Source organism: Lampris incognitus, chromosome 3 (assembly GCF_029633865.1).
Source record: "Lampris incognitus isolate fLamInc1 chromosome 3, fLamInc1.hap2, whole genome shotgun sequence".
Classification (NCBI taxonomy): Eukaryota; Metazoa; Chordata; class Actinopteri; order Lampriformes; family Lampridae; genus Lampris; species Lampris incognitus.
Window position 1 is genome coordinate 107,386,670 of NC_079213.1, and position 16,001 is coordinate 107,402,670.

General features: G+C 43.9%; 1 protein-coding gene across 1 annotated transcript; it reads right to left on the reverse strand.

Annotated features, from left to right (window-relative positions):
• Positions 1-5,265: 5,265 nt before the first annotated feature.
• Positions 5,266-15,670, reverse strand: calr3a (calreticulin 3a). Its single transcript, XM_056278065.1, has 9 exons — positions 15,444-15,670; positions 14,758-14,859; positions 14,112-14,315; positions 13,796-13,890; positions 13,431-13,640; positions 9,032-9,145; positions 8,070-8,213; positions 7,834-7,926; positions 5,266-7,219 (listed from the first exon to the last, which is right to left on the reverse strand). The coding sequence occupies exons 1-9, from the start codon at positions 15,535-15,537 to the stop codon at positions 6,998-7,000; spliced, it is 1,278 nt and encodes a 425-aa protein (XP_056134040.1). The 5' UTR covers positions 15,538-15,670; the 3' UTR covers positions 5,266-6,997.
• Positions 15,671-16,001: the final 331 nt, after the last annotated feature.

Sequence of the window (16,001 nt, forward strand, 5' to 3'; positions counted from 1 at the left end):
CTCTGGTAGAATCTAAGTTCGGTAAAGTACAAGAAGGAAGTGTGTTGTCCGATCACTTGCCAACAAAGACAGTGCCAAAAACCCATCCACACTCAGATGCCCCTTCTCCCCCACAGCTGCCACTTTCTGGTTACAGGCTGAGACCCTCTACCTGTTGCTTCGTCCGCTCTGAGCATGAGTGGCTCCACATGATGTCCCTGGCAACGTCATTTGAGACAGCTCACAAAATTGAGAACAGCAGAGTTCCTGTGTAGATTGGCACCAACTAAGGTGGTCCCGCATCGCCTCCATCAAATTTAGAGAGGGCTGTCACACCAGGGGACAGACCTCTGCTGAAAATCTGGCGAAAAGGCTTCCGAGACCCAGTCATCAGACTGCAGACATGAGGAGGGGGCTGGACATGGAACCTGCAGCAGTAGACGAGTACTGCAGAGCAAGGGAGGTCAATCAATATCCTTGTGGGTTCCTTATCCACCCTGACGCACCTTGGATGGGGTCATCACCTGATGGCATAGTGTATGATCCAAAGGGGCAGACAGAGTTTGGCCTTGTTGAAATTAAATGCCCAAATGTTTCGAGTTATGTGGACTGCCCATACATTAAGATCAGTGAGGGCATACATACACTAAGGAAACCCCATCCGTACTTTTGGCAGATCCAGGGTCGGCTGTTCATTTCTGGACTTGAATGGTGTGACTTTGTTGTCTACACACAGGAAGACATGTTCATTCAGAGGATTCTCAGAGACAATGAAATCGCAGCCACAATCACAGAAAATGTTGACTATTTCTTTTATTTTTACCTCTATGCTTCCCTGCAATAGAGAACTGCTCTGCACGCTGCCTCACTCAGCTCAGTTTGTCACAGGGATAGTCAGTGGTAGTGTATATAGTGTAATACTGTGTTTTTAAATGTTTATCTGTAATTTTCTGTAGTGCACTAATATTTATTGTTAAAGTGTACTGAAGTGGAATATCCAATAACATGGTTAAATTAAGTTAAAGTGAAAACAAAAAAGGTTATAAATGCAGCTGCAAGAACAATACTTTCATCATATTTTCGGATGTTTGATTAGAAAGAGAACTTATTTTAATTGTAATTATAGCTATTCTGATTATCTGTTAATTCCCTCTGCTCCTTCATCTGTTTCACTCTGCGGAGTATTAAGTGTTTTGACGGTGATTTGTTATTTGGAGTGCTTTAACTCGGTGTAATAAAGCTAAATGATTAACATTGGAATGTTGTGTCTTGTATTAACTACAGTAATTGTTATAGAAAGGTAAATGAGCAGAACTGACAGGGAGGAGTTTTGCCAGGGGGACATAGCACGTGGGAGGATTACGCTATCCCCCCCCAGTTGCCCCCCCTCCCCCCAAACAGGCGCCCCGACCGACCAAAGGAGGCGACCATGTCTTGCTCTATCACTGATTTTATTAATCTCTTCGAGTCTTTTAATCTTGAACATCTGTTAAGGAGCCAACTCATAATAAGGGGCATACTCTTGATCTGGTGTTGTCTTACAATGTTTCTCTTGATAATATTGAACTGCTAGATTTTAATGTCTCTGATCATAAAGCTGTGATTTTTCACATCCTGCTCCGGCTCCTTGCTTACGAGTCATGTACCTGTATCTGTTTTAGGTCTTTTAATTCCAAGTCAGCTAGTAGTTTTAGAATAAAGTTTTTATTGGCTCCGGCTGTTATTATTATTCGTCCGTCGCAGCGACAAGGACCATCTAGTCATCCTGTGATGGATGACTGATGACTTGCACAATGATTAAAGTGAGGAAGAGTTGCGCGTCATCAACCCCACTCTCTCATCTGAGACCACCTATTACCAGTGGCAAGACGAAGCGAGACGACTGGCAATGGAGAGGGATGCAGATTTTTCCTCAAGGTTTCTTCCCGAAGCCTTTCCCATAGACGTATACTCGTGAGGTTTTGGAGGTTTTAAATCAAGAGTTTTCCTTCTCCTAGATGAGCTGCCTGACAAGGGTAATGAGCTTCATCTACCCAGGTTGGAAATCAGAGTTGTCCTTCTCCTAGCCTGGCTGCCAACCAAGGCTAACGAGTCCAATCGACCCACCTGGTTATACTGCCTGGAACCCAGTCGCCCCCTCACCAGACTTTGTGAAAACAGGAGGTACCGCGAGAAGGTGCTGCTGCGGCTGGCTCTGGGTAGTAATACCCTTAACCAGAAGGATCTCTCTGCAAATGATTTATTGTACTCCTGTCTACTTTCTTCATCTATCCTTCTATCCCACTTCTTTGCCAACCTCTTCCTCAGTATTCTTTGCTGTACCTCCTCATTCCACCACCAAGTCCCCTTGTCTTCCTTCCTCTGTCCAGATGACACACTGAATACCTTCCTAGCTGTCTCCCTCTCTATTTCTGCAGTGCTTGCCCAGCCATCTGTCTTAACTCCTCCCTGGACTCTCCCTGAACTCCACACCACAGTCTTCCTTCTTCAGCCTCCACCATTTGATCCCTTGCTCTGCCTTCACTCTCTTCCTCTTCTTGATCTCCAAGGTCACCCTACAGACCACCATCCGAAGCTGCCTAGCTACGTTCTACCATGTCACCACCTTGCAGTCTCCAATCCCTTTCAGATCGCGCCTCCTGCCTAAGATATAGTCCACCTGTGTGCACCTTCCTCCACTCTTATGCGCTACCCTGCATTCCTCCCTCTTCTCGAAGTATGTATTCACCACAACCGTTTCCATTCTTTTCGCAAAATCCACCACCATCTTTTTTTCCACATTCCTCTCCTTGACACAATACCTACCCATCACCTCCTCATCACCCCTGTTCCCTTCACCAACATGCCCATTGAAGTCCACTCCAGTCACCACTCTCTCCTCCTTAGGTACACTCTCCACCATTTCATCCAACTCACCCCAGTTCTTCTTTCGCTTCCATCTCACACCCAACTTGCGGGGCATATGCGCTGATAACATTCATCATCACGCCTTCAATTCCCAGCGTCATACTCATCACTCTGTCCGACACTCTCTACACCTCCTACGCATTCTTGACATACTCTTCCTTCAGTATTACCCCTACCCCATTTCTCCTCCCATCCACACCATGGTAGAAGAGTTCGAACCCACCTCTGATACCCCTGGCCTTACTGCCCTTCCACCTGGTCGCTAGCACACACAGTATGCCTACCTTTCTTCTCTCCATCATATCAGCCAGCTCTCTCCCTTTACCAGTCATGGTGCCAACATTCAAGGTTGCGACTCTCACTTCCACACTCATACTCTTCCTCCTCTCCCGCTGCCTCTGCACATGCCTAGCCCCCTCTCCTCCTCCTTCGCTCAACAGTAGCCTAGTTTCCACTGGCACCCTGCTGGCCAACAGTACTGGTGGCAGTCTTTGGTAACCTGGGCCTCGACTGATCCAGTATGGAAATCTGATTTATGATCTGCACATTTGATTGGGCAATTATCTGGGCTTGGGACCGGCACTGAGAATGCACTGACCAGAGTAAGTCATTTACGTTCCCGTCTGTTCTCATTTAATCAATTTTCGTATTGATTTTGAATACAACAGAATGACCAGAATCGAAATGAAAATTGATTAAATTAGACCAGAGGACCGTAATTGAACATAATTGATCAACAGCCGATTAAGGGGCTATCGAATAAAAGTAGACACGATTAGGTTGCCCTAGGATAAAGCACTGTTAAAAATGTGTTTTAAAGATACGATCCATAATTCAAACGGGCTGCCCTGCTGCCACAAACTGATACCTCCCAAATTGATTGACAGGTCTCTTATGTAATACAAGGACTAACACCAAACAGCAGCTAAATCTATGTTTCTGTAAGATGCTGTAAGACTTGTTTACGTCGGAAATGTTTATTAGCATTTGAGCAAAACAGGCTCGTATTTTCAGTCGGTTGAGAAAAACACAAAATGCTTATTTTCCACGTGTAACTCAAATTCTTCCGCTGTGCATGTGAAATGTACCTCAACTTTATGTGGTGAAAGGAATCTCAGATTGGGCCTTTGAAAAAAAAGTTGCTAGAGAAGTGGCTTTTGTGAGTCCCAGCGGGGGACCATTCCGCAATTTAAGTACATGTACAAACATAAAAACACACATATTCACCATGATTCTTTTACTTTGTGTTCTTGGAATAGTTGGGAGAAGAGTGTCTGTGGATTCGAGAGCTATAGCTGTATCATTTATGTAGACAGGAAAAAGTCTGTGATGGCCCGGCGGCCTGTCCAGGGTGTCTCCCCGCCTGCCGCCCAATGACTGCTGGGGTAGGCCCCAGCATCCCCGCGACCCTGAGAGCAGGATGAGCGGTTTGGACAATGGATGGATGGAGCAAGTCTATTAAAAGATTTATAAACAAATAAAAAGAAACTTAAAAGCTACTCTAGCACTATTGGTAGCTGGTGAACAGATTTCCCAATAGGTGTGATGTGACATTTTGTCTTTGTTTCCTGTTAGTCCAACCACAGGGTTCTGGACCAGTTGTGGCCGTCTTATGGTTTTCTTGGGTAACGCTGGTGGCTATGCATTGCAATAGATAAGCGTACTGGTAACAAGTACATGTACCAATTTCTTGGAATAGACCATCCGTCTGAATCACACAGGGTTGATATTTCTCCCTCCAGTCGGCTAGAAACGTGTCTGGTTTAGCTGACAGATTTGCATTATGTAGGCTACATACGCATTTTGAAATGCTTCTAATATTTTATCCTATACTAACCAAACTATTAAGCCAATATGTTCACTGGCCACTGTTGAGGCCATAATAGAGAAAAACATCTATTTACAACCAAATATGAGAAGATGATTTCTGGTTTTATTGAGACAGCGGCCAAAATCATATTTTACAAATTTTAATGACTCAAATTTAACACCAAACATGAGGAATCCTGTTTCGTTATGGTTGCCGCCACCAACTGTGCCATCTGCTATTTGTACTTTTTACTGCTACAATACTTCAGTAGGATTCCTTTTACCAACTGCACAATCTGCCATTTGCAGGTTTACTGTTGAGGGTACCATTGCATGTCAGACAACCTCTACTGTCGCACATGCCCAACAAAGTCAATCCAAAGTCTGCACCCACTGTCTTTGCACTTGTATCCTGTTCTTGCACTTTGATTTTTCGAAGTACTTTTATTTCCAACTTGTGTGTTGAGCCAGCAAAGCAAGCATCTCATGAGAATAAGTGTAAACATGCTTTCATGACTTGTAATACATACGACTTCAAAACTGTCAGTGACTGTTAAAAAGAGGCAAGTGTAACGTTGAAGAGAAGTTTCATTTTATTCATTCAAACAGTGTGTGCCATGGGGACAGCAACTTATTCAGAGCAAACAAAAAAAAAAACCAAAAAAAAAAAACCGAAGATTGTGAATCACAGTTTGTCTGATAGTCTCTTGCTAGCAGACATATTCACACATACACACAACCAGGAGAAAGACATGCCAAAATCAGAGCTTTGAGTACTGACACGTTGTCTGTTTCATGAGAATGACTGCAATGATTAAATAAATTATGATGGGATAAATACATATAGTACTGCATATGAAATCATATAGAAAAAAAAAGTGCAAGGACCCCACTGGTCAACAACTGGTCCTTAGTTCACGGCACACTGGAAAAAAAGGAGCCAGCGCAAATAAAGATGTGATGACTAGATGGACAGTTTGGACATATATGATCGGCTTAAGCTTATTAGATTGAGGGAAAGAAAGAACGAAAGCCACTTTATTTTTGTCACTGTATGGCTACAACGGGGCGGCATGGTGGCGCAGTGGTTAGCGCGGTCACCTCACAGCGAGAAGGTCCTGGGTTCGAGCCCCGCGGTAGTCCAACCTTGGGGGTCGTCCCAGGTCGTCCTCCGTGTGGAGTTTGCATGTTCTCCCCGTGTCTGCGTGGGTTTCCTCCGGGGGCGCCGGTTTCCTCCCACAGGCCGAAGACTTGTAGGTCAGGTGACTCAGCCGTACTAAATTTTCCCTAGGAGTGAATGTGTTTGTGTGTTGGTCCTGTGATGGCCTGGCGGCCGGTCCAGGGTGTCTCCCCACCTGCCACCCAATGACTGCTGGGATAGGCTCCAGCATCCCTGCGACCCTGTGAGCAGGATAAGCGGCTTGGATAATGGATGAATGGTTACAATGAAATCTGAGTTCTGCATTTAACCCATCCTATTGTATAGGAGCAGTGGGCAGCTGCAGCGCCAGGGGACCAACTCCAGTTCTGTTTTCTATCATCTTGGTCAGGGGCACAGAGAAGAGAGGAGTATTAACCCTGACACAGTAAAGATAAAATGCTGATCAAGACCAGCGGTGCATCAGTGATAACCGAAGGACTTTCAAATGGCAATCATCATAAGGCAAAAGCACAAAAAAACAAAGTCAAATCAGTTTCATTTATTTTTTTAGCTTATTATCCCATCTTCATACAACTTTCAGTTTGATACTCCTTGGGATAGGTTATGTATCATGAATTTACTCGTGAAAAAACAGGTAGGCAACTATTGTGCAAGTCAAAAAGGTGAACTGAATTTGGGTGGTTTTAGCCTCCTGACATCTCCGGTCACTGCTAATTGGGAAACAACACAAGAAAAGAAAGAAAAAAAATGCAGCACCTAAAAACAACTGTAGGATTCACACTCAAACAGGACTGACCACAATCTGAAATCACATTAAATTATAAAATTCTCTCTGGGATGGACACACAGACACACACACACAAAAAGAAAAATGTAAACCCTTCTCTAACTTTCTAAAAAGGGGGAAAAAAAGATGAAGGAATCCATAAAAAAAAAGGGAAACTAAGCCTGCCCCCTCCAACCCTTCCCCAACCCTTCACCTGGATAAAAGGCTTCTGTATGGAGAGCCCAAGTCCATTGGATTTGTTTGTTGTTTGCATGTTTGTTTAAAACCAGAATCAGGAGGAGAGACGCCTGCGGTCCTCCGCTGAAGGAGCTGCACAGAGGTTGGAGCAGAATATGTCCGCCAGCTCTTCTCCTCTACAGCTCATCCTTTGGCGTGACGTCATTGTCCTCCTCCTCTGTCTGAGAGTCTTCCTCGCTCTCCTCATCTTCCCCCTCTCCTTCCTCTTCCCCCTCATCTTCCTCCCCATCATCTTCGTCATCATCATCCCCCTCGGTTTTCTTCTTGCTCTTCTCCTCCTCCTCCCTCAGTTTCCTCTCCACCTCCTCCTGTTCGTCCTTCATCTTCTTTTCTGGTCCCTGGTGAAGAGAGAGAGAGGGAGCGAGAGAGAAAAAAATATTAGGCCTATTTAATTTACTTACTACCCCTTTAAGAGGCACTCCCCCGTCCTTTACACCAGTTATCAATTTGCCAAGACGACCAGTCACTTAATGTACACCTGGATGACATTAAAACACTCAGCACCACACATCCTACATCACAAGAACCCAGTCAGACTTAAATGTTCAAATTGTTCACCTCCAATGATGATCAATATTGGTCTGCAAATAGCATAGTTGTACAGGTGGATTACAGTGGTTTTTCAGGTCAGAGTAGTGATGTCACATTTCTTTTGATTCCGTTCAACCCCTCAATCTGAAAATTAAATCTGCCTCATTAGCCACCTGACCTTTTGACCATCCACACATGGTGGCGAGTTCAAATAGCAACTCAAGCACTGCAGGCTGTGTATTTGTCAAAATAATGCTTGTTGGATGATCCATCAGCCACCAAGACAGCAGCGGTCAAGCACTGAGGTGTTGCCACTTAAAAACCAAGTGGTTGAGGGCTTAAGAGGAAGGCTGCGTTCAGAACCAGCTTGTATCTACACTTGTCATACCAGGCACGGCACAAACAGGAACACGCCTCCTACCTTAGTAGCTCCCCAGGTTTCCTTCCCAAACTCCTCCGCCTCTTTGACATCATCAGTGATCAGGAAGTTGTCAAAGATGGTGCCTGATTTCACCTGGACAGAGCAAAAGACACTTAATGAGATTAAGAAGTACAGGAGGGCGGTATTAGCATCCTCAGACAAAATTAATCACTTATTACTATAGAATTCTTAAATATATAATGCACTTATTACAACTCTGACAAGTTTATGTTTACCTGCCATAGGTCCAGACCCAACACTCCAATGTTATCAAACTTGTACATAGTGGCATCAGCAGAGTACTCTGGGTTGTCGATCTCAGGGTGGATCCAGGCTCCCTTGTAGTCAGGGTTGTCGATCTGTTTGGGTTTCCACTCACCCTGGGAGGTAAAACAAACTGAAGTTATTACTGTTCCTATTTTTTTTTTTACTATACACAAGTCGCTCAGTTAGCTGAGAGTGGGTTATCACAAACATTTTGACCCAGTGTTGTAGTACTTGTGTCCAGGACTCGAGCCCTGATTTTCAGGACTCGTGACGTGAGCACCGATGACTCGGACTTGAGCATTGACTGCATTCGGACTCGAACTTGTTAAATGATAAAGACTTATTTTGTTTTTGTTAAGTTTTTTTGTAATAGGCCCTAATAATTTGGCATAAGATATTGACAGCTATATTAACTTTTAATTATAATAATTATTTGTATGTCAAGCTTTTTTACGGTGCCAGAGTGGAGCACTGGAGCCCATCTTGGAACTCGACTCAACCCTGATGACTCGGACTCGAACACTGGGGACTTGAGACTCAACTTGGACTCGAGGTTTAGTGACTCGACTACAACACTGTTTTGACCACACAAATCTACAATCCGTGTCTAAATTTTTCTTTAAAATAATGGATTGGATCCGCACGATGACCAATACTTAAGAGCTGGGTAACTGGAATTAATGTCAGCAGTGAGCAAAAAGTAAATAATGTACAAATCCATACTGCAAGATGTTTGACGGAAAACTAAACAACAGAAAACCATTTCAATGTTGGCAAAAATCAATATCATGGATTTTATTTTGCAATCATATCCCAAATATGAGCATATGTGTGTCCTAACTCAGTGATGTGTTCAGGAGCACAACAGCAACAAAAAGGGGGTACAGTCACATTTATTATTAACAAGTCTTTCTATAATGGCGGGCTATACCTGGTATTCTGGGTTGGTGATCATGGGAGGTTCCCATTCTCCATCCATATCCTCATCCCAGTCATCGGGCTTCTTAGCATCAGGGTCAGGGATGGTCTCTGGCTTGTCCCAATCCTAGTGGAGAACAGTATCTTTATTATTTGTTGAATAATTAAGGTGTATAGAATGTGATGAGTATAAATGGTAAAAAAAAAAAAAAGCAGTGTCTTTATGCATGCCCAGTGATGCAGGTAAGAAAAGCAAAGAAAGTTTAATTGGTTCATCTGGACGCGTTTATTTGTCCTAAATGACAAAGTGTAATCTATCTGGACACTGCTTGGCATCCTCATCATACATCTTATAATTCCATTCTTTTATCCTCTTTCAATGTTATATTCTGTGAACTGTGTACACACAGCATCCATTGCACATCTGTCTCCCTGAGGTTTATTTTTTCTCCTTGTAAAGGCTTTTTTTTTTAGGGAGTTGTTCTTCATCCGATGCAAGGATGTTGTATTGCTGTTAAGCCCACTGAGGTAAATTCGTAATAATGGGCTATACAAATAAAATTATATTGACTTTTAAGCCACTCGGTAATTACGTAACCCTCCTCATCTCTTACTTGGAAATGTAGCAATGGGATTGTGGAGCAATGGGCCTCGCTTGCATTGCCTTTTCCCCACTCATGCATAGAGTAAGATGGGGTAAACTGATATGAATGCTTTTTCTGCCCGGCTGTCTGCCAGCTCTGTGACGTTTCCGCTGAGAAAATATTTACTAGTAAAACAACGCTGGGCAAAGGACAAAATAAAGGGTCCCCTATTGAGTAATTAGGAAGAGTAACATGGACGAGTACGTCATGTCAAATCAAATATTTAAGATAAAGTTCTTTTGTAGTTTAAAGCTACAGAATTGCTTTAATGCTACAGTCATGATATGCATGCAAGTAAATGCCTCCGATAACTTTCTATTGCTGGTATATTTAAGACAAGCTAATCCAAAAAACATCCAGATCATTAACGCTTTGGCAGTGGCTCATTTCACTATATGTATTGTCAAAGCAATACAAGCAGTGGCTCATTTTAGTGGCGATAGTCAGGAAATAGTTTCCCATGAAAAATGGTCCTCTGCATGTTGTTTTACTTCCTCATCTTGGCAAACACGAGGAAGAATGCAGATAGCAGAGAGTTGAAGTTAAAGAAAAGTTGCTGTGGCCAAACAGCAGACATGGCAGACCAAGCCCACAGAAGACAGTTACCAATCGATACCACAGAATTAATAGCAAAAACTTAAATTCATCCATCTTTTTTTTCGCGGCAGCGGGGAAGGTACCGACATAGCAGCACCATCTACTCCCGTTTTATTTTGAAAGAACCTTCTCAATTTGGATTAACCAAACACCACCTTACCCGACCGAGCACCTGTTATTACCATAGGCGTCGGTAAGTGAACCGGAAAAAAAAAAACAACCATCTACAGGAATGGCGCTTTAAGGATCAAGAAGTGTGTGATAACCTTGTTAAGTCTACATTTAGGCACAATGGCCATTGTTTAAATAGAATAGTGCGTTAAGACCGACACCCATAAATGCATAAATCTACAAGATCTGAAAACAGAAACAGCCTGATCCCACCCACCTTCCCAAACAGCATGGCGTGTACACTCCTCTTAGAAAGTAAACGTTAATGAATACACTAGCGATTGAAAAGGAAGATACGTTATTTGCTGAAGGCGGGGGTGGGGGTGGGGGGGGAGATTTCTACCCAAAACTGGAATTATGCCGACTTGAGAGGAAACAGGTCTTGCCCATCTATATAATGCCCCTTTTCCACCTCACTGTACCGGCTCAACTCGCTTTACCTTTTCCGGATTTCGTTTCCCACCGCAGATGGTACACCCTGCTTTGCCGGTTGCATGTGGGCGTGTTGACTAGTTGTTCCCCTCCTTCTCTACCAGCACCCCCATGAGTGTTTTAGTTAACCGAGCCGACTCGAAACGGCTGCTCCACATGAACAACATCGGTGTAACAGATTCGCTGAATTTTTTTTTTCCCCCCCGATTTCAAACTCCCCAAAAATTGGGAAAAATACAGGCGTAGTTGGAAAATATGATGGTGTGATCGATTATGCCGGCCTCCCAAGGTGCAGACGAGAATATTTACAAAAGTGCAAGAAGACGGAACAGAAAAACAAAATACTCCATTGCAAAAAAAATATATATATAAAAAAAGGAGTTACTCAGTAACTCAAATATCTTTCAAAGAAGAAAAAAAAAACCCCAAAAAACTTTTATACAAAGAATTTACAACAGTACTACAACCACTGTATCAAAACAAAGTAGTCGTTACCGCCTCTGTAACCAAACTTGACTCCACCGGGGCCGAAGGCAGCCCTTTTAAACCGGTAGCCCCTCCCACTAGGCTTAATTAACATTTTAAACAAGGACTATCCAAACAGTCTCCTTTTAAGTTTGCAGCAACAAAACAAAAAAAAAAGAGACGGGAGAGAGTGTTGTGACTATGCAACGCACTACAACAAATGGTAAACGAATAAAACATTTGCATGAATGCATGTGTAAATGAAAATAGAGCGACCAAGTCTGCACGCTTGGTTGCTCCACTGAAACGGAGAAGGAAAGAGGGACGATAGTGAGGTTTATTAACCTCTTAATGAGAACGGAAGGGAGCCGGGAATGTGTGGCGTGTGTATGAGCGCCGCCCGCAGTCGGTGATGGAGCCGCTCCGTCGCAGGTAGATTATCAACTAATACAAAGAAACAAGTTTCACGAGTCGCTCTACTGGTATCCTCCCTGGTTGTAAACGCAGCTGTTCAATTTCCCTCACCTTTTAGTATTGACTCAGCTCGCTTTGGAACCTCGACGGAGGTTGTACCAAAAAAAAAACAAACAAAAAACGAGTAGAGTCGAGACCATGCAGTGGAAAAGGGGCATAAGGCAATATGGCCCTGATAAAGGGTTTTCTGTGTTTTTCCTCATCCGAGTCATGGGAGAGGTGGTGTTGTACATGACACATAATGCAACTGTAAAGCCATCTGGGAATAAATTGTGATTTAAGGGCTACACAAATAAATTTGACTCGACTATACCGATTACTTTCGCTGCACATTGGCTAGTGTTACGTGCCAGATAGGGGCCAAGTGCTTGTGGTGTGTGTGTGTTTTTGTTCCCTTCCTCTCCCCCTCCCCAGTTTTCTCTCCAGATGCTGAAAATAAAAATCAATTTTCATTTTTCACTAAAAAAAAAAAAAATGTTTTGTGTGTTCGTTCATTATGTAAAGTTTGCATCAGCGTTGCCACGCCTGGTAGGTAATGTGTTCTCTCGTGCTGTCAAAAGCTAGGTTTTCCAAGCACACGCTCACCTTGTGCTTATTAAAGCCCTTGCTTTGTCTGAGGCTATGTGGAAGACGCCGCAGGACTTTTAAAGTCTGCCATTAAGATTCTCTCTCTCTTTTTCTGAATGCTTATAAAGCAGGATTGGGGCTCCGTGGGAACTACCATCAACTCATCTTCCGAAACAGAGCCAAATACAAGCCACAAAATAACCAAAAGAGTTAAATATTAGCTAGATTGGGGGGAGAATCTTACATTGCATACCTTAAAAAGATACTTTCATGCGGTTTCTGAGCACATTTTTAACATGGGTGGTTTGAATTACAACCGAAAGGTAGATGTGGTTTTATTTCATAGCTATTGGCTTCTGAAATTCAGGGTGGGCTAAACCGCCTGCTGTAGAAAAACGAGAAATTCACTGGTGGCAGCCCCCTTCCTGCTCTGTCGTCACTTTACAAAAAAAAAAAAAAAGGCGCGCAACGAGACCACCGACAGCAGCTTTGAGGTTGAGGATGTGGAAAATGATTCCTCTTTCTCAGTGGAAGTTGACTACTTGCCTCACAAATATGTTGCTCAGCCACTACAGCCATATTCCTTTGAGCCAAAAGGGTGCATCTCCGCTTTTATAGTGTCCCACTACGGACACGCACTCTATGCTAATGGTAAGTCGTGACACGGCAAGTTACCACATTTTCGCCAACTGGAAATCAGTTACTTGGCCGCCGATATCTCTCGTCTGGCCATAAATGTGATTTTAGGGCTACCATTTGTCTCATCGATCACATCCACACGCCTTACATCGATTAACAACGGGAAAAGTTGGATTTTGATGCAAGTATCTCTTTAAGGCAAATTCTTTCAGTGCCAGCTATTTCTGAAATAATGGACAGCTCATTTAGTTAATATTATGGAAGGTATCATTACTCATGTACAGCCTAGTTGAGAAGGTGCTGGAGGGGGAAAATGCAAAGAAAACTCATGTGGTTCAATTACGTGTTGCATTACTACAACAGCCCTGGAAAGTGGCTCTACATATGTCCCTTCACAAGTGTTTTTTTATCTGGCTGTACTACCTCTGGCTTGGTGTCGCTGGGGTCGTCAATCTTAGCCCTGTCATCCCAGTCACTGGGTTTCTTGGCCTCAGGATCTTTGATCTTCTTAGGAGGGAGCATATCCCAGTCGTCCTCTAGGCTGCCTGACCCCACCTTCTCATTGTCAATCTTGACCTCGTACGTCTGGTCTGGATTCAGAATCAGCGTGTACAGGTGGGTCAGCTCATCATCCTGAAGGAGGATGCAATGGGATGGAGACAAAAGCAAGTGTGTATGAAAGTTACAAAAAGCAGATAGGAGAGTTGTGCATCTGACTTTTAACGATTAAACAATTCAATTCAAGAGAGAATCAAGATGTTAGACATGCTCGTAGAAAAAATAAATACCTTGCAATTGATGTCTTTTTTGATGAGGTGGTTCTGTCCCTTGTAGTTGAAAATCACATGAACCTTCTTTGTGCTGTATCCACAAATATCAGGGCCTGGGGACACAGGTCACACGTTTTGAGTGTGCTTAGAAACTTTACACTTACAACAGAATCACCGAAGAGGAACAGCTGTGTGGTCCACTGAACTACTAAGTGGGAAAATGCTGTCACCACTTAGTCAACAAGTAGCCTTCAAAGTCTTCTCTCCAAACAGATGTAAAAACATTAGGTTCAGTCCTCAACTGGCCTAATAACACAGACAAAACGAGACTTACCAAACATGATGTAATACTGTGACTCTCCATGCATTTCGCTCTGGTCAAGGCTGGAGGGGAAGATCTTGACATAGCCACCTCCACAGTCAATCTTCTGCTCATGCTTTACTGTGAACTGGATGACCAGGGGCTTGCCTTCATTGCTGAATGCTTCAAAGCGAGAGGATAGGGCGTAGAAACGGGCGTCCTGTGTGGTTTGGAGACCTAAGAAAAATCATGACAAACGGGATTGAACGACAGGTTTTAGCAACTCCGTTTATCTGTCCGCCTTACAGGGTTTCCTGGTAAACTCTGAACACACACACACACACACACACACACACACACACACACAATCTATCCATCCTATATCATTTTGAGTGGGTTTTGCCTTTTTCTGTGACCAGGTGTCCCTTATTATTTTTGTTCATTGTCATTTCTCTCAATTTGATCATGATTTTTTTTTCCTAAGGAGGCCAGAAGCGAAACCAAATAGCTTTCTGCATTTGGCCAAGCAGACTAGACTTTTGTCTTCACTTTTTTACCCATGCATGCAAACACACACACAAATAGTCTCCCGCCTCCTTCTTGTCACATTGGTAAACAATCCACAACGATTTGACTGATGCAAATCAACCCAATTGAGCCATTTTGTATCAAATGTTACCCTTATCAGCCTCGGCATCCCCATAGAACTTCCCAGCAGTCAGTTTCCACTGGCCATAGTCTGACTTGTGCTTGGATTCAGCCCACCGACTCTTCCATGCGTCTGAAACAGAAGAGTTCACGCATGAGCAGTGCAGTACATCACATTTGTCTTATTCCAACCATTAGGCTGTCTCTTAACTAAGCCAGCTCATACACCACGACAACGAGTCGGTTTATTTAACATGCGCTAAAACAGCTACACACTGACAAGTCACCAGGCAGTTTAACAAAGGCGTATATTATGATACAGCATATTCCACACAGACTGCATTTCGGCGGAAAGGCCCTTTGAAAGTAGACTTCGGTGCAATACGTGCGCCAAAAGTGAAAGTACTTCTGCAACCACGACTCGTACACTGATCAAGATTTATTAATACTTATTGAAAAGCCCAACAGGCCACACAGCTGAATTCCTATTGGAAATGAACCCAGCCCGACTTAAATACCACCGTTATTGGCTCATCGTGCGTTTCCTACCGCTACGAAATGGAAATCTTGCAACATTGTAACGATTCGTTTCCTTCGAACGTCCCCAAAAGGAACTCGAGAACCGGCGAGACGCGGGCCACGCACGAAGGGGAATAAACACTTTCGCCAAACCACCGTGGGGGGGAAAAGGGCGCACAGAAATTCGCGATACTGCACCTCCGTCCAGAAACTGCTCCTTGAAGTAGACAGCGGCGTCCGTGGTGACGGCTACCGACGCCAAAACCGCGAGGATTGCCACTTCCAGCCTCATCCTTCCGACCTCTCTCCGGCACTTGCGGGTTCCGAGTGAGCGGAAACGAGCTGAAATAAAGGTTTTATGTTCTCAGGACAACGCAGGGTCGGGAGATTCCGCACGCCTCGGTCCCCGCACAGATGGCCGCTGCTCATTGGACGAAAGCCTGACCAATGAAATGAAACCACGAGTTACCTTCCGGAAGTGCTCGGGTTACGTTGGTACATCGTCGCTAGAGTTCCCGGAGTGCGGCGGGGAGGGGGGGGGGGATAATACCGCCATCGAAGCGCGGCGACCCTCATTCAGCCGCTAGAGGCGCTATTGAGCACGGGCAATGCCGGTAATTGTGAAACGATATTATTATTATTATTATTATTTTAAATAGTTAGCTGTAGTGCTAGCTCTACCACACTTGAAATCGTGTTCAGACGAGGCAGTCACAGATCTGGCTGGAAAATTAGTACCGGTTAATAGGTTGTAAC

Excerpts from the sequence above, each read along its gene's own strand:
- calr3a (XM_056278065.1), bottom strand. The coding sequence starts at position 15,537 with ATGAGGCTGGAAGTGGCAATCCTCGCGGTTTTGGCGTCGGTAGCCGTC. Across the intron at positions 14,316-14,757 it reads GGATGCCGAGGCTGATAAGG|GTCTCCAAACCACACAGGAC; the intron begins GTAACATTTGAT and ends GATTTTTCTTAG. Across the intron at positions 8,214-9,031 it reads TCACCAACCCAGAATACCAG|GGTGAGTGGAAACCCAAACA; the intron begins GTATAGCCCGCC and ends TTTACCTCCCAG.